The sequence below is a fragment of the Poecilia reticulata genome, linkage group LG21, assembly GCF_000633615.1.
Source record: "Poecilia reticulata strain Guanapo linkage group LG21, Guppy_female_1.0+MT, whole genome shotgun sequence".
NCBI classification, from domain to species: domain Eukaryota; kingdom Metazoa; phylum Chordata; class Actinopteri; order Cyprinodontiformes; family Poeciliidae; genus Poecilia; species Poecilia reticulata.
This window is the reverse complement of record NC_024351.1, coordinates 6,343,786-6,361,535: the sequence shown is the minus strand read 5'-3', so window position 1 is coordinate 6,361,535 and position 17,750 is coordinate 6,343,786. Positions and strand designations below refer to the sequence as shown.

General features: G+C 38.5%; 1 protein-coding gene and 1 long non-coding RNA gene across 5 annotated transcripts in view; one reads left to right on the top strand and one right to left on the bottom strand.

Annotated features, from left to right (window-relative positions):
• The window catches only part of LOC103457611 (uncharacterized), a 38,729-nt gene extending 25,862 nt beyond the window's left edge, over positions 1-12,867 (bottom strand). The window contains exons 1-2 of the long non-coding RNA XR_532453.2: positions 12,781-12,867; positions 2,877-3,024 (exon numbers count right to left, since the gene is read on the bottom strand). This is a non-coding gene — a long non-coding RNA (uncharacterized LOC103457611). The remainder of the gene's footprint in view (positions 1-2,876; positions 3,025-12,780) is intronic.
• On the top strand, positions 12,715-17,330 carry baalcb (BAALC binder of MAP3K1 and KLF4 b). 4 transcript variants are annotated; one of them, XM_008397894.2, is made up of 5 exons: positions 12,715-12,981; positions 14,092-14,272; positions 14,432-14,654; positions 16,316-16,515; positions 16,665-17,330. In XM_008397894.2, the coding sequence occupies exons 3-5, from the start codon at positions 14,474-14,476 to the stop codon at positions 16,818-16,820; spliced, it is 537 nt and encodes a 178-aa protein (XP_008396116.1). In that variant the 5' UTR covers positions 12,715-12,981; positions 14,092-14,272; positions 14,432-14,473; the 3' UTR covers positions 16,821-17,330. The 4 variants fall into 4 exon arrangements, with proteins under 4 accessions (XP_008396116.1, XP_008396114.1, XP_008396118.1 ...); XM_008397892.2 differs by having other exon boundaries at positions 14,088-14,272; XM_008397896.2 differs by having other exon boundaries at positions 12,715-13,002.
• Positions 17,331-17,750: the final 420 nt, after the last annotated feature.

Below are 17,750 nucleotides of genomic sequence, written 5' to 3'. Positions count from 1 at the left end.
AGTGTTGCAAAAAACTGGTTTGAAAAAAGTGTCCTGCTAGTACACCAAAACCAGTATAGGTGTGTGTGTGTGTGTGTGTGTGTGTGTGTGTGTGTTCAATTCAAACCCATCACCAATTTCACAACATTTCAGGTGACACCTCTGTTGTCAAGTTTATTTGGATTAAAATATAGAGACCAGTGATGTGACGTTCACGAAGAATCTGATTTGTGTTGGATTGGGTTTGGGATCAGGAATTCCCCCACAGCATCACAAATGCTGCAGAGAAGGTTCATTTTAGCTTAATCTGACCAAAGCTGAAGTACAAGCATGATGGTATGACACGCAGAAAAAACTGTTTCCAGAGACGCTTTCCAAATGCCTGGTTAGCATGCAGACATATTTTAATGGTTGTTGAGATGCATGCAGTGAATCTAAAACAACACTACTGCAGTTCTTCAACAGGGAAAAAGGGTAATGTCATTTATCTTATTTTATCACCAATTAAAATACATATTCTCAGACTTTTTAATCCACACACAAGGTTTTTTTTTGTTTGTTTGTTTTTTAAAGAACAAAATGTGTTCCTGGAGCAGATTTTGTTGACAACCTCTTCTGTGCTTAATTGCTCTAAAATCTTGGGGGTGACTTCATGTTTGTGGTGATAATTGTAGAATTTATGAGCTAGAGCTTTTTTTTTCCCCATGTTACCGTACTCTATGTCACACTTGGCATTTCAACTAAAAGGAGGATGCATTATACAGAGTTAAATGACCACATTAACTCTCATTAATCATTCTCCACACTAATGAGTCATGTTGCCATCCCACGTATTTTGTTTTTTACACCATGGCAATCACATAGTACTTGAAACTAAACTCCCATTAGGGGTTTGGTCAGTTGCAGATCACTACAAAAGAAGATCACCCTTCTCAGGACTACAATACAACCAGAGATGTTACAGTTTGATAATGATTTGGATCTTTTGCTGGGAATAGTAATTCATTCATGACGTAAGTTTAGGGGGTTTCTCCCTTTGCTATTTTTCACCTCTACACAAATGTAATTAAAACAGTTGGTCATCTTTCTTTATTCTTGCTAAAGAAGAAATAAAGCTTCAGTAGTGAACGATAGCCTATTTTGAACACCTGCTATTTTTATTTTATGTGCCTTTGCAATTCTATTTAAAGTTATCTGAACACGCTCTGTGCCTGATTCAACTCCTTTTCAGTTTCTGGAATGAGAAAATCTCTTTCTATGGGAACTGAATAAACAACAGACCAGTCATCTCACAGGCCCAGATTCAGAAAGTAATGAAGCTAGAGTCTGAAGTGACGAGAGTCAGCTTTAGTGTGCACGTAGTTCCTTTGTAATTGACCTTCCTTCTTTTTAAGTCTCATCTGGTTCCCTCTTGACACACTGATGCTTAACATGCTGGCCATACTGATTCCAGGGCTCAGAGATCCACTGCAGCCGGAAATGTTCTTCAGTCAACGTTCAGCTAACAAATGCAGTGATATTTCTCAGCATGCATTCATAAATAGGAGGAAACTGTCTTCAGCTAGTTTTTAGATAAGGAAGTAATGCGACGAATGATGGTTGAGTAGGTAGCCGTAATCGTGATTGGCTAATTTTTTAGTCAGTAGTTGGTTCATTTATAGATTTGGTTTAAAAACATAAATATTTGACTATATTTGTATCGTGTTTTGTTGTGCAGCTGGACGTGAGGGCAGTCAAGAGATGAGACTAGTAGTGTCTCTAAATTCACAAGAAGCCAAAGGACTGGGAAGGGAGAAGTGAAAAAATAACAGCCTGAAAACAGCAAAGCAACTGATGGAGTAAGAGAAACTGGCGATGAAGAACAGACAAGGGTGGATGAAAGAATCTGGTGAGGAGGTGTGGAAACTAACAGGCTCTCAACCTCTGGGAGAGTTTATGAGTGGCATGAGAAATGGGTGTGACCAATAAGAAAACAGCAGAGCAGCAGGAGCAGTACCTGAGGGAACTGAGAGAAGGTGATCAATAAACACAGAGTGAGTTTAAGAGGGCACAACTGGAGCTTACTGAGCCAAAATAGTAACACTAACAAGAATACAAACCAAATGCACAAGAGCAGAGCACAAGAAATTACTTGTCTTTGTGTTTAGTGTAACGTAAAGACATTGAATCAGGTATGGAACACCCTTAGTGACAATAATATAAAAAAACAATCTAATGCAAAAACATGTAAGAACCAAAAACACCTGTAGATTATGACAATATATGAGCAAAACTATAAAGTCACAGTAATAACATGACAATCCATAGTATCTATTATTACTACATTTTAAGTAGATATTTCTCTCTGCACGTGAGCTTGAAAGACTATTTTTAGTTAATAGTGTATAATAAATGTTTCATTGATAGGGATTTCTACCAAAGGTACTCCAGTAATTCTATGACACAAACTGTACTCACCATGAAATGTTGTAAATAATTATCAATTATAATATGATGATTGAAATATTAAATTTCAGATGACATAAAGAAAAAAACTGAAGACAATATGAGGAAAATACATCCTTTCAGCTGTAGTAATCCTGTTATTTTATACTAATTAACTTCCAGGATGGTAAATTGAAGTTAGGTATTAGTCTTTTAGTCCATAATCATAGTCCTGTCAATAATCAGAAGACTGTCTGACACATGCCAGATGTCATTGTCCAATTATTTAAATCTAAACTATATTTTGTTTTTATGTGTATTTTAATCTGTAATATCAGTAGTGAGAAATGGATAAGAGTAGTTACATGAGAAAATCAATAAATGGATGTCAACAAAACATCAAACACTGTAAAAACAAATTATCAGTGACATAAAATGTTGAATTTAGATACATTTTTCAGTGTGTGTCGTACATTTTTTGGGTTGATCGTGCTGTGAGGTTTTCTTCGATTATACTTCTTTGGGCAGACCCTGCTGGTTTTCTGTCTGATTGGGATCAGACGGGTTGAAGGTGAGATCAGAGTCCTGGAGCCCTTTTTTTGAGCTGTAGGATAGATTGACCTGCAGGAGGAGGACACAGCTATTAGGAAAAGCCCAAGGTTGTTATCAGAGGATTTGTGGCCCCTCAATACATGAATGCAAGGTTTGAGGACCGCAGCGAGAAATATTTTTGTCTCTACTGTATTTTACCTCATACTAACTGTATTTACTAAAATACAAAATCTGTCTTAGGCTCACAAAAAGAAACAAAGACAATAAAGTTGCTTTTTTTTTTTTCTTTGAGGTAAACCGATTCCAAGATGACTTATAGATCTAATAGAAAAAGTTGAAATGGAAAAAGGGTCCAAACTGTGACCAATCTCAGTAGCAGACAAAGCTTCAACACTTTTTGAGGTAAACAAAGATCTCAGACAGGTGGAAGAAAAATGACATGTCACCCCACTTTAGTCTTGTCTTTTTCCACTCTCTTTATGGTTCTTACAAGAGTGCTGCCTAACAACAGGATAAATACAACAACTTTTGCTTTAAATGTTCAGATTATACTGCTGATACTGTACAGTTTTATCTATGCCTAAGACAAAACGAGGATTAAATATCATTTATTTATTTTGAGCATGCAACATATATGTTTGTCTCGTAAACTTTGCGTCTGTATTGTAGTCAGCACAACAAGATAAGACACTGTTGCCCCCAAGTGGTCAGGAGAAATACTGTCCACAATGTTGAGGTATTGAAAAATCAGGAAAAATCAAGAATGATAGATTTGTTTTTATTTTATTTTTTATTTTTGTTTCAGCTGCAAGTCTTTCCAGATATGCATGAACCAGCTTTGCACATTAAGAGACAGGATTTGTTTCTGAGTTCTGACCCCATAGCTCAGATTAAGTCATAATAGTGTTTGAACATCAGTCTTCGAACCTTCCCACTATTATTCAATTCAATTTAAGATTGCACAACTCTAAAGTATGAATATTCTTTTATATTGTCACATTCCTAAAATAGTAGTCTACATAGTATACTTTTCTCATCTCATGCTTTATTTGTACTTTATATTGTCTCTGTTCCCAAAGAATCTATGCACATAAAAAAATCATCTAAAAGGCAAGCATTGTAAAGTACATAAATTGTGATTTCTGTACACTTAATTCTATCATCTTTGTAAATTAATTATAATGATCCCATCTTAGTGCTACAACAAATGAAACAAACATTTTGAAATTGCCCCTCCAGTGTCTAAAACGATTATTTGAACAACTTTAATAGTTTTGCCTTTTCTTTTCTGGGAAGTGGCAAAATAAAAATACTGGATTAATTCCAATATCAGTTTTACCAACTCACTCATCATCGTACTGCAGAGCTTGCAGCACTCTCAAATTTCTGTTCACACTGTACTCAACATGTCCTCATTGTGTCCCGGCATCTGATGCTCTCCTAAATACTGTCGAGTCATGTGCAGCCTGAAGTGCAACGTGCAGGAGAGATGTTACATCACTGGACTAAAAAACAGAGGTCAGAGGATGAGGGTGCACTTCATCTGCTAGATTCGTGGTGTTATTTTTTGTTCTCGTTAAATATTCTTGAATTGTTATTCGGCTTGGTTTCACAATATCAATTGGAGTAGATCTGACTTCAACCATATTAATCAATCTATGAAGTCTGCTTAAATGCTGGGTGTGAACCAAGAAACCAATCAATTTAAATGAAATCATTTCTGATTTTAAAAAGCAATCAAGCGTTTTGGCAAAATTGTGCCCTGGTCTTGTTGTTACACGAAACATATAGTTTCAGTGCGACTTTATGTCGGACGTTACGCTGGGGTACTGTCTTCATCTTTTAGCATTTATGTATAATTTTGGATTTGTCAAATACAAATAAATGACAACTTCTATACCAAAGTCTTGTTTTTCCTTTGAATGTAATTGTCAAGATGACATTCATGCTCATAATAAGTGATAACTTCTTGACCAGAGCCAACAGTCAGCATCAGGTTCAGAGGTTTCACCTCCACTATTAAGATCAAATGAACCTTAAGCGAGTAGTCATTGACATTGAACTGTGTGTGAAACTTGATTTTGTCAGCAGGTGAACATTGTTCTGTTCGGGGAGAAGGAGAGAGACATGAATCAGCAGTTGGAGCTGCCAAGATGACTGACAAAGTCACTTTACTAATGGGGCAATAGGAGCTGAAGCTTGACACTCATGTCAAATCAGATTAATGTGTTCAGATGGCTGTGAAGGGAATCGGCTCAACCTGGAGACGCGATGTAACAGTTCAAGATCACAACTGCAGTGATGGGAATAGGTAAAAATATGTTCTCTTAATACTGTCGCTGTCCTGAAGGGAACGCTTGACTGGCCAGTTGCTCATCCTGTCAAAAAAGCGTCCAGCAGCATTAGGAAATCCAAATCCGCTGACAAGTCTGAGCTGTTTTGGCAGTTTGAAGAAGACTCTGCATAGCACCTAAAGGTGTGTTGAATGTTTTTGTCTATTGCTTTCTGTTGTAACTCCATCATTTTATCAGTATTACAGAATTTCTCCCCTCCAGCTGGATTTATATATATATATATATATATTCCTCATATATGCCTTACCTCTGTGGTTGAGTTCAGCAGTTATGAAATACTGCGCAGTCAGAGGCATGAGAGCAGTGGACCAGTTGGCAGCTTAAATCATCCCTGACAGCTTCCTGATTACAGAGTGCATCAGCTCAGGCACAGAGATATCCCTGACAAACACATCTCTGACTCTCACCTCTTCGCCCCAGAATCCCTTTCGGAACCAAAATGTCAAAGTTCAAAGTAAATGGCTGGAAAGGGACTGGTTTTGGGATTTATTTTATTTCATAAATTGATGGGAAAGGATTGTTTAGAGCACCGAGGCTTCAGATGAGGCCTTTGACAAATAAGCGCAATACAACAACAAACTACAAGCAATCTTCAGAATTCAGTTCAATTGTTGTCCTTGCTTATCTTGTCGGTTTGAGTTTAGAGAAGCATTTATCAGATTACAAGTCGTGGATATTTCCCCGGTTCGCATTACAGTGAGTCAGCAGTGTATGAAACAATCCCATCTGCTGTAACGCCTGCTCCTTCTTATTGTCATGCACAATTCAGCCCCACTAACGCGGATCCACTTTGGTGCATATTGGCTTTCTGTGAGACCGCGAGCTGCCGGTGAGAAGCCGCACGCGAGGGAAGAAGGAAGAACAAGCTTAGACACTTTTGAGGCTCACTTTGATCGGATTACGCATCCAAAGATCATATCTGAGAATTTACTGGAGAACGCAGCAGCCCAAGATGATTTGACACACATGAAGAGTCTCGTGTGTCAGCAATTAGTCAGAACTGTAACCTGGCGGCACCATTCATGGTTTAATTAGGAGCACTGGACCGTGAAAAAGCTTAGAGCTGGAGCTTCTTTATTGTGCTTACGTCATGAAAAGCGTTCTATCAGTTGGTAATACAGAAATGTCAAGGGTTCAATTAAGCTTTCATTGTGCCTCTCAGCTTTTATTAAACCATACTGATTATTTTACTCAGTATTCCTCATTTCTGGAATGGGATACATAATTGCATCCTTCGTGAACTATAACACTCAAATGGATCAAAATTAGGTGTTTGATTGATCCCGCTGATGTTAAGTTTCATTGCCTCCCGACCCACATTAACCGTTCCTCAAAGACGATAACATTTTAATCATAACACATCTGTCGCTATGCTAGAAATGTTTTCTTCTCTTCTCCTTCCTCTGCCCTTCCTGTGGGTTAATCTCCTGCAATTCATAAGATCAACTCCCAGTGTTAAAAGCAACCAGTAGGACGCCAAACCAGTGCCAGACTGACTGCCAGTGGTTGAGGTAATCTAGCTACATTTTAGTAAACTCTGTTTATTTTACTCCATACTCAGTGTGGTTTCTGCGATGGATGAATGATTACACAAAAAGACGTGAATTCACCATCACATTTTAAAGAACCAATTGCCTCCGACTTGAAGATATTCAAACAAATATGAACAAACGACTCTAATTTAAGTCTTTGATTGATTCTATTGACTTTTTAAGTGATTTATCGCATCCCCAAGTGACCCTGCATAACTTGTTGAATAATTAGTCGTATTATCTCTCTGGCTCATTACCTCCTGATGACTGTAGTCACTGGTTGGGCACTATTCAAACAATGGTAAAAATCTCTCTGTTGATATGCTGGTTGGCTATAACAGAAACAGTGACAGGGGAGATTGTGATGAGCAAATTTATTAGTTTGACAAGCCGCAGATGTAAATACTTTTGGAAGGCACTGGATGTAACACAAAACCTTTTATATATTTAGTACGTAATTAAGTCAAAGTTTTAATTTTAATCATCTGCAGTAGAAATTGACAAACTAGAATTTGAAATGATCCCATTTACTGCATAAATGTATGTTTCTCTGTTGGTATCTAGCACGCTTAATCATTATTTTGTTATAAAACATGTTCTAACAAAAGACAAGTTTACTAAAGAGCAGCTGTTAATATTCATATAAATACCTATTGATTTTAACATTCTCTGGCCTTTGAAACTGACATTTCATACTAAAATAAAGTACAGGCTCTGTTGTGACATTTTGCTAGTATTGCAGCTCCTTAGAGGAGGGAATTCAACTTATTTTTTTCTTTGATTAAATACAAGGGTTCAGCATGAGAAGACCTCCAATCTTTGTTCACATTGTCCAAGCTTCAGCACCTCATTTTCATTGCGTTCATAACCTTCCAACACCATTGATGTTTTCTCTAATGAATCTAGACTTGCCATTTACTTACCACTGAAAGGTCAGTGATGTGTCAGCAATCTTCTGATTGAGCTCAAAATTTGAGAGTTGGAAGACAGAGGGTTGCCGATTTAAATTTAAGATGATTCATACTACAGTATTGGTCTTTTATTTATGGGACACTGCTGTTGCTATGATACTCCTATATGACTCAATTGTTTGCAGTGTCCTCCAGACCTTAATAGTTAAGGAGATAATTAAATTATATAAATGACGTGTTGGTCTGGAGGATTAAGATTGCCCACTCTTGTGTTAGAGAATTCAAAAGACTTGAAACTAGCGCAAAGGTTCATCTACCCACAGGACAAGCACCTTGAACATATAGCCATAGCGATGACTAAATGATATCCAATGCAGATTACTTCAGTCTTCTGATCTTTGAGTTCATTAACCAGGTCTAATTCCCTTTCCAGTTGGACAGATATACAGTTACTTACAATTCATACAAATACAATCTAATCATATAGGCAGATTAAATTTGACGGCACAGTCTGGTCCTTAATACAACACATGACATTCATGACTCAGAAACCAAACATAGAAAAAAGCTTTCTGTCGCTCTACTTAAAAAGCTAATATGTCAAGAGGTGATTCAGCAAAGTATTGACACTTTGTCATCTATTTAAAAACATCCCAATACAGTATCATGAAACATGTAGTTGTACTAAAATTCTTTAAAGGTTCAAAGATTTTCTTTTTGCAAGGCTTTGTAAGTAGAATGTTGGGATAAGCTGATTGGTGGTGTGAAATGGGACAATTAATGGGATAGAGGGAGATGGACACAGATGATCTACTGTGACAACACTATTAAAGTGTTTAAATCAAACTGGAAAAAATATGCTATTTACTTTTCTGAAATGCTCCCAGGCTCCACTACGCTTTTAGGTCAAAAACTCTTTTGTTGTAGCTCTCAAAGAGTTGTGTTTGCATGGGTTTTACTCATTTCCCCAAGATAATTTTCCTAAAACTTTCAGTATCCCTCATGAAATCCCATAAATACTAATGCCCTTCTCTTTTCCCTCATAAGCCACTGCCCACCCTGGGCCTTTCTGGGATACTCTTTGCCTTTGATAGGATTAGAGTTGTGTGTTCCACCAGATAAAACGAATGGAGTGCGTAAAGTGCAAAGGCTGCGTTTACAGGCAAGTCTTCACCAGAATATAAAAGCTGGAAATATCAATTGAAGCCAGAGAAGTGAAGAAAGATCGATTTTTAGCTTGTCCCCTGATGATGTAAATGAGAGAGAGGGAGAAATTACATAAATCAGTCACGCAGAATGATTTTGTTATGGTGTCAATATTAATCACTTTTCAGTCGGTTTTTCCCACAACGCTAATATTCCAAGACAATCTGGACACTTAATGTAATTAAATGAGATGAAAGGCTATTTCATTAAGATATGATGAAATATGTGGATTTATACACTCTCGAATTAACGCTCTTTAATAGGATGGAAGATTTACACAAGGATGCTGTGGTTTGCAGTTTCTCTCCCCTGCTTCCATTAGGATCTTGTCCAGATGTGCCTGCCGGCTGACATGTTGATTATTCAAACTAGACATTAAAGTTTGTTCTAAGTAATCACAAAGTTCTCAGTCTGCAGGAAGTAAGACTAAAGGTATTAGAACTTTAAAATATTCCTGTCCTCCTTGTGCTTGATTTGCTCTACTTGTCGCACGACTGATAAACTGATCTCATTACTACGCTGACAAAGTAAACACAGATTTTGGAAACCCACTTGCTTTACTTATAGGGCAGCTCTCTATTCCTGTAGAGCTCTTTACACTAATGAAAATATGTCACGTTGGCCCGGACCAAGATGGATTGAGAGAACGCAGCCTTCGAGGAGATCTCTGGCGCTCCTTTGCTTGAGAGAAGAGATTACACACTGCCAGTCTAATGAGAGGAGGCACGTCGCTGCCAGAAAAAGATCCAGAGATGTGATGGATGTCACTGGAACGCAAGCTCCAGGCAGCGCTCTATCTGGATAAGCTGTTTGTTGTGGCTACGATCAACAATTTGCTGATGGAATTGTGACAACTGGAGACAGTATCTCAGTGTGACTCCCCAGTCTTTTAAATAACTTCAAACCGGAACAAATCAAAGTATCGGAGGAAAATTGTGCAACAGGGTGGAGGTACTTTCAATTGTCAGCTCGGTGGCGCGGCACGTGACTGAAATCAGCATTTTCCTTTCTAAGTCCTTGTCATTCGATTAAATTTCCCACCACTGTAACTCAGCGCCTGTCTCCCAGGGAAAGTTTGGATTTGGCTGCTGACTACGGCACATTGGCTCAGACGGTCCTCCGCCTGACAGGATTTGCCAGAAATGAGTTCCTCTGCTCTCGCAAAAACTTTTCAAATCAATAGTGAGCACATATTATCTGCTGTCAGCCTTGAACATCCGTTAAAAATGAAGATGTTTTGCAGACCCACACCGCTTATAAATTTGCCCTAACCAACAGTACAGGAGGGCTTTGAAAGCTGTGTGGTTACTGTAGTTTCAACATCTTTCAGTGTTTCATAAAACTCTTGGTTGTTTACAAATAAATTAATTGCAGTGCAAGCAAAGAATAATGAATAGTTTTATTATAGTTAACCTTATCTTGTGTTAGAAAGTCTGATTTCGAGTGAGCAAACATGTTTAAAATCCTCTGTATGAAGACAGATGAGTAAATGTAATGGGATACAGATTCACTGACATGGCGTCACACCCGGGTCCATTGTCCCAACTAGGCCCTCATGCTAACAAAAATTATATATATATATATATATATATATATGCATAATATTTAGGTTATATAAAACCTCTCCTATATATATATTTTTTAAATAGTCAATAGTCAGGAATAACCCCACACTCCCACCGTATCCCAAACAGGAAAGGGTTTGGTCACCAACACACAACTTCTGATCTTTGAGTTCATTAAGTCGCTCTCGTATAATTTAAAATAAGAGACATAAAGATGCAGTTTTCATCTACTCCTTAACCTGCAGCTACAGCCTCTACAGTTGGACCTCTCTCATCTTTTCAATCTTAAGGCTGATGAACTCTGACCCTACATGGCCCAGAATCATAAAAATAATACTGCGTCATCCATTAGAAAGTAATTTTCATTGTAAATCTGTGGTATCATCTGTGTGTACCTGAGGCATGATAAACCGCGATTCACCCCAGTGACACGTATGGCAATTTTCCACATTAATCGCCAAGGTAATGAGAAGACAGGCCTATTGACCAGCAGTCCAATAAGACATGAGGGCAGAACATACAAATCAAAGCCGTCCTGCCTCATATTGACTGGGCTGTCCACAGGAAAAGAAATTCATTTGCCAGGTGACTAGAGAATGAGGTGTGGGAGTAGATCAGGAAGTCACATATTGTGCTTAGTGCCCCAAGTTAGATTAAGAGTAAATGTGTTTACAAAGAAGTTTGCAAAAATAAGACATTTTATGTTCTAGTCCTTGGTTTTATGTTTGAACAAGAATGTGTTTTCAGTTTTACTTTAAGTCTTGTGCAAATCTATCTTAATCCACTTCAGGAGATCCAAAGTGGTCACTTCCAGACCAGTACTCATCTCCCATATATTTTTCATTCGGACTTGGCGACACAAGTAAGTTAAGAGTGAACTGATCTTAGAGCACTATAAACTTCTACTGTTTTCTGTCAGTTTTTCTTACATCAGAAATAAAATATGCAGATTTGCAGAAGCAAATCTACATAGCATGAAGAGAAATGCTGTTTATTGTTACTCTGGTACGCTGATAAAAAAAATCATAGTTACTGCAGCAGAGAGCTGTGATGAATGTGAACTATGTTGCTAAGCGAACATTTTCACAAGCAATCAATAATATATACTTTTCCAGAAAGAAAGTAGCTGCTGTTTGATGATGTAAATTTTACCACATGATGGAAGAACTTGAGTGGTAGTTTTAACTTTTAGGAAGCCTAATGCAGATGATGTGTGTGCAGCAGAAAACAGGCAAACTCATCAAGGTTTATGTCCTCTCACTATTGTTGTGTAATATATATTTTTTACATTATTATTATATGCAATTTACCCACTCTGTCCAACATAAATAAATTTCAAGACAAAGATGTGTTGGCAAGTTTCTGCTCCTGTTTGATAGGTTAAGAAAATGGATAAGAAATGGACCAGGAGTGCCCCCTGCTGGTCGAGGTAGTGATCATCCTGCTGGTTTTTGACCAACAGTGTCATTCCAAGAAAAGAGCAGCTCTTAAGGTTTTATCTTATAAAATGTAAAAATTACATTCTGATCTGTCATTATACGCAAAGTCAAATCAAGATAATTTGCCTAGCACATTTCAGCAAGGGGGCAATTTAAAATGCTTTACACAACAAAAACATGACAGCAAGAAACATTAGACTGCAATGGTAAATTCAAGGAAAGTGGTATAAGGGTGGAAAATGGAGTACAATTAAAGATGATATATTTTTAAACTCAATGTTAACTCAATGTTAACTTAAGTACTAAGCTGAATGAGGCCTTTGAAGTTTAAATCTTCAGGCAAACTAAGATACAGGCATGCTATTTCTTACTAAATAATTTCTCACTCTTCAAGAACTAATGTTTAGCAATGGTAGTAGACTGATCTGATATGTTTTTGTTAATATAATCACATACAAATCATTACAAAAAAAAAAAGGCTGTGCCAATTAAGGGGCCCCCCTATAGTGGCCACGGGGCCCTAAACAGCCACTAGTTTGCTTGTGCCTTGGGCCGGCCCCTGCGACAGATTTGCACGGAATTGGTAACATTGACTGTAATTTTTTAAACAGTCAGCACAATAATAACAGGTGCTTTGTTGACACAAATGTGTTTATTGCTGTCAGTAGTTCAAACACAAACTGCGTCACTATATAGAAACCCCATTGTCAAGTTTACCTAGCAACTGCTGAGGTAATTCAGTTTTATTTTTTTTTTATTTAAAGTCCAACAGATACCCACTCATCTTCACGACATTGGACGAACGATTTACCACTCACCGAGTGTTCGTGGACTCGCGGAATTCAGGGAGATGGAGGAAGAAGGTGATGCGGACAACCCAGCTGTGTGCTAACCGGCAGGGGGTGTGTCTGTATTAACATCCTCTTAAGAGTCCGGAGTGGGAGACGACACGCTGGAGCTCTTGCTGCAGCTGCAGTGACGAGGCGAGGGGAGTCAAAAACACGGAGCCTCCACCGTCTGTAAGCCTCTCTGTTGTCATTGTAAGCCTCTCTGTTGTCATTGGTGTCTGTCGCGTTTCTGTCACCCGTCTCGTGGATATTCGCTGCTGATCATTATAACGCTGTGTGTTTCCTCGTGGCCTTTGGAGATAACAGTGCGTGTGCGCTTATATAGGTATAGCCTACAACCCGCTGGGCGCTAACTTACTGAGTCATATGATCCACAGGAGGCCTGACTGTGAAGAGCCCACTTACTTATAGTGGGCTCTTACTTACTTAATATAGGAGACCCCTGGTTTTGTTGGACTTCAATATTCTTATTGATCAAATCATTAAAATCGTGCTGTAGACTGACATTTTACAATTGATCTTTACTTGGCACAACCTGTAATTTTTTATTTTTTACCGTAACAGTGCTTCTTGAACGTAAATCTACTGCTGGAAAGTAGTTTATTTCTCTTTAAAAGCCACATGTATGGAACGCATTTATGTGTTGAACAGCAGAGGTGATGAGGCTATTAGACCCTCTCTGACCCGAACAGCTCATCCTGTTATTGAAACATGTGTCAGACTGGTTACCAGTTTGGTCACACACTACTGTGGGATGGCTTCTGACTCAACCAGCATGCAAACTAAATATAATGATTGCGTCTGTCCCAATCAAGAGGGGAGGGGGGGGGGATTTAGCAGCCCCAAGTTGATGAAACAGTGTTTTGTTTTGTTTAGTTGGTTGATGTCAGAACTGCAGATGTTTCCATTCTCTTCACTCTCACTTTTAGTGAGTGTTGACAAGTTGGAGTATGTTTGGTTCAACTTTGCTGCTCAACCAATAAGTGGTTTTATTTATTTATTTATTATTTTTTTGTACAAATTAAGCACTTTTGTGTTGCTGAAAAGTAAACTCGCTTTTTAACAGCACAAAAGTAACTGTCAAGAATCATTGATACAATGGGGGTGAAAAAAAAGTCTACCAAACCCAAAGTTCTCTAGTTATGGTGCCAAGTTGTATTTAGTTGAAAACCCTCTTGGCATCCAACTCGGAAAAGATTAATGAAATATAATGAAACAAAACAGCAACAGTTTTCCTGTCTCTTCTTTTTTTTTTTTTTTACATTTCTTTCTTTAAGGCAGAAACATGATGGCTAATTGATTGATTGACCGAACCCTGGCCTGCTTCATCAAAAGAAGATGCTGTTTCCAAACAGTCATGGAGGAACATAGCACTGACTCTGCCTCCAGCTCACCTCTTTAAAGTGAAGATACTCTAAGCGTATGAGGGCTCTTACTGTGTGGCACAGCTGTGTGCTGTCCTGTAAGTACTGCCTGTATAATAGAAGAACATAAAGTGCTGTTTAATACCTTAAAAAAATGCTTATTGTTCCCTGTAAGTTTAACTTGCAGCAATTATGTACAGTAATTTCCAACCATTAAACAAATTTCTAGCATCTGACTGTATTTCCTGTTTAAAAAGAGTCAAGCAGGGAAGCGAAGGCGCCCCTGCAGAGGCCGAGCTATGGGCTGCGGGGGGAGCAGGACCGACGCTCTGGAGCCTCGCTACCTGGAGAGCTGGACCAAAGAGACGGAGTCGACCTGGCTGACGAGCACGGACACCGACATCCCCCTGTCATCCATCCAGAGCATCCCTTCGGAAAACTCTGAGGCCGGCTTTACGTCTGAGAAAACTATCAGCCCCGGTAAGACGACTGGCTGACTAGCTACTCATTTATTCACCTTAAAGGAGTGAATGCAGAGAGGGAAAAAGCTCCCAGAGTGGACTGTAAGTAGTTGGCCCTTTTATTACACTTTTGAATATATTCTGGAATATGACAAAGAAGACTGCCAACCCCTTATTGGTTTTGCAGATGGAGTCACACATTGAGCTTTTAAAATCCATCAATGTAGGATCCTGGTGCTGCTATTTTTTTTTTTTTTTTTTTTCATCTTGTCTTTTGTACTGAGGAGTGAGCCTTTTTTTCTTTAAAGCCGAGGAAAGATGAATCAGTATAAAAGAGGAAATTAGGCTGCATCAAAAGCCACTGTGCTCCGACAGGACTTTGCTCTCATGGCAACCGACGCAGCTGGTGTTGAATGAAGGAACCTTGATGCAACTGTGAAGACGAAATGAGTTCCAGATTCAAAACAAAGACGCAGAAAAACATGCAGAGAATTTCAAAAATCAATCGGCCGCGGTCAAGCACATGCTGCTTATAAGACGAGGCTATACATTCATTGCACCAAGCAGCTCAAAAGGCAACTTTCTGTCCTTTTTTAGGTCTTTTGTTCAAATAGATAGATAGGAAAAAAAAACTCAGTGTGAAAAAATGTTAAGCAAATGACTTTTATATCAACCAACTTTTCCCATGTGTAAAACACTCCCACACTGTGACATTGCAAATAATTACAGATGAATTAGACATAAATTAAGCAGGTTCAATCTAATAGTGGTTGCTAATAAGGCTCAGGAATATTTTTAGAAGATAATTGAAGAGGGAAATATATAATGTTCTAAACAAGTAAGATGGCTGATAAACTGAAGTAAATAAATCTTTGATATTTTTTTTCTATGATCAGTTTGTCAGAATTAATTCACCAGCTCAGTGCAGTTGTTACTATTCCTTATTGGGTTTTATATGCTTTTTTTTTTTTTTTTTTAAATAACCACACTTGCAGGTTTTGGAAACAGTTTAACAAAGAGTATCAAGCAGGGTGAGTTTTTGTAATGGCAGCCTGCCCAGGGCAGCATGCCATGAGAAGGTGGAATGTTACCAAAAAGCAGATAAATAAAGGTTATCTATCATTTATCCCCTAAAGGAACTTTCCAAGGTCATTTGTTTGGGTAGGAGAGTGTGTGTTTGCTGGTATTACGGGTTAGCAGAAAGAGGAAACCAACTCTGACTTTGAAGTCTGTTCCTAATTTTGAAACTGCTACATAAATTCTTGCATTAAGTGTCGTTTTGCTTTGCTTGAAGCCGCTTATGTGTAAATGTTTTGCCGTGTGGTTCCTTGACACCTATGAACCTACTTTACATTCTTTTAAAAGGAGTTCAATGCCGCAGCATTAAAAAATGTATTCCTGTTGCCCATTCCTGAGCCTCTATGGAAAAAGTAAAGTTAAAGGATGCTGGTCTCTAGTTATTTCCAGAGCCATGAAATAATTGTCTCCCCTAATTTCAAATAAATCATTAAATTTAATATAAACAATTTATGATGTAACAGAGAGCACCTGAAGTTAACAGTGTCGCATTACAACCTCAAAGTATTATGAGAGCGTGAGTTATTTAACGACTTGAAACAAATCTTTTGTTTAACATTGAATGTTGCCAAGTGACCCATTTGTGTATTTTCTTCTATAAAGTTCCAGATTTCTTTGAAGATGGCCTCCCTCCTCCTGCTCAGGCCTACCTGAAGGTTTGCTCAGCCGTGTCAGAGGCCAGTCTGAACGAGGTGACGCCCAGCAGCCCACCCTCCGCGTTGGCCTCTCCGCAGCAGGACAAGATGTCGCCTTCATCAGGCACCACGGTGCAGCGCAGAAGTGTTTTACACACTGAAGAAATTGTAAGGCCGGCTGGTTAAGTTTTAAAACACGAGAAAATGCTATCGCTGGTATTTGATTGGAATTATTCAAGCGTTTAAATAATTTTGAAAGCAGTTTAAAAACGCTCTGCATGCTTCTTCATGTTCGTTAATAAGTCTTTATCTTCCAGACAAAGTGGCAGGACAACAGAATGTCGACCAAGCAAGTGACCATCACCGTGACCCAGAGCATCCACCAGGTGGACAAGAACGGGAAAGTCAAGAAATCGCTTACGACTTATGAGGTCATGAAGCCAGTGGAGACTCTGAAGCAGGTGACCACATGAAAAGCCTGAATGCAAGACCCTGGAAGGAATCCTGCAAAGATGTAATAGTAAAAAGAAATTGCACGTAAATCCACTAAACATGCCTTGGAGATATTTTGATAGTCTGATGGACGCACAAGACTCAATTCAGAGTTTGATGATAATTGTGCGAGCAGTTTTTACGTGTTTCACGCAATCTCACATCTTAGAACGACGTGTGTGTAAAGTATTCATTTGGACCATGAAAGTACAGGAGATTTCAATGATTTTACAGAACTGAGTTGCTGAAGAGAAAGTGATGAAAATCACTTTTGGGATGTTTCTGGAAAAAAAAATAAATGTTTAAAACTCTTAGTTGATGTCGCTGAGCATTAAGTAAGTGTAAACATTTCATAGTCCTCCATAGGGCATAATGATGACCCAGCTTACTGCATCCTGTTGCTTTTCACATTCGTGTTCACTTTCTATCTGATGACTTCTGCTCTTTAATAAAGTTTAAAAAAGGGGTTTTCTTACATAAGAATAACCGACTTTTGGTTTGTTGTCATTCATTTGATCCTGTACAGCTACGATAAAATGATTGAGGTCTGGATTTTGAGGTATTCCAAGGCATGGGCAGGTTTGATCTCTCTCTAGTTTTATCTTTAGCTGCATTGTCCTGATGGAGCGTAAACCTCCACCCGTCTCATGTCTTCTGCTGTCACTAACAGGTCTTCTTCCAGCATTGTCCTGTATTTAGCTCATCTATCATCCATCTTCTCATCAACGCTGAGCAGCTGTCCTGTTCCTGCTGACAGAAAGCATTTCCCACCACATTATTCTGCCGTGACATTGTTGCACCATGAGGTGGTGTGCAATGTTCCTTTTCTACAACTCGATTTTAGTCTCCTCTGACTAGAACACCTTCTATCTTAAGACCTGCAGCAAACTACAAACAGGATTATTTTTTTT

Bases quoted from the DNA above. Each gene is read 5' to 3' on its own strand.
- baalcb (XM_008397894.2), top strand. From the start codon at position 14,474: ATGGGCTGCGGGGGGAGCAGGACCGACGCTCTGGAGCCTCGCTACCTG. The intron at 14,655-16,315 runs GTAAGACGACTG...TCTTCTATAAAG, and splicing joins TGAGAAAACTATCAGCCCCG to TTCCAGATTTCTTTGAAGAT. The intron at 16,516-16,664 runs GTAAGGCCGGCT...TTTATCTTCCAG, and splicing joins TTTTACACACTGAAGAAATT to ACAAAGTGGCAGGACAACAG.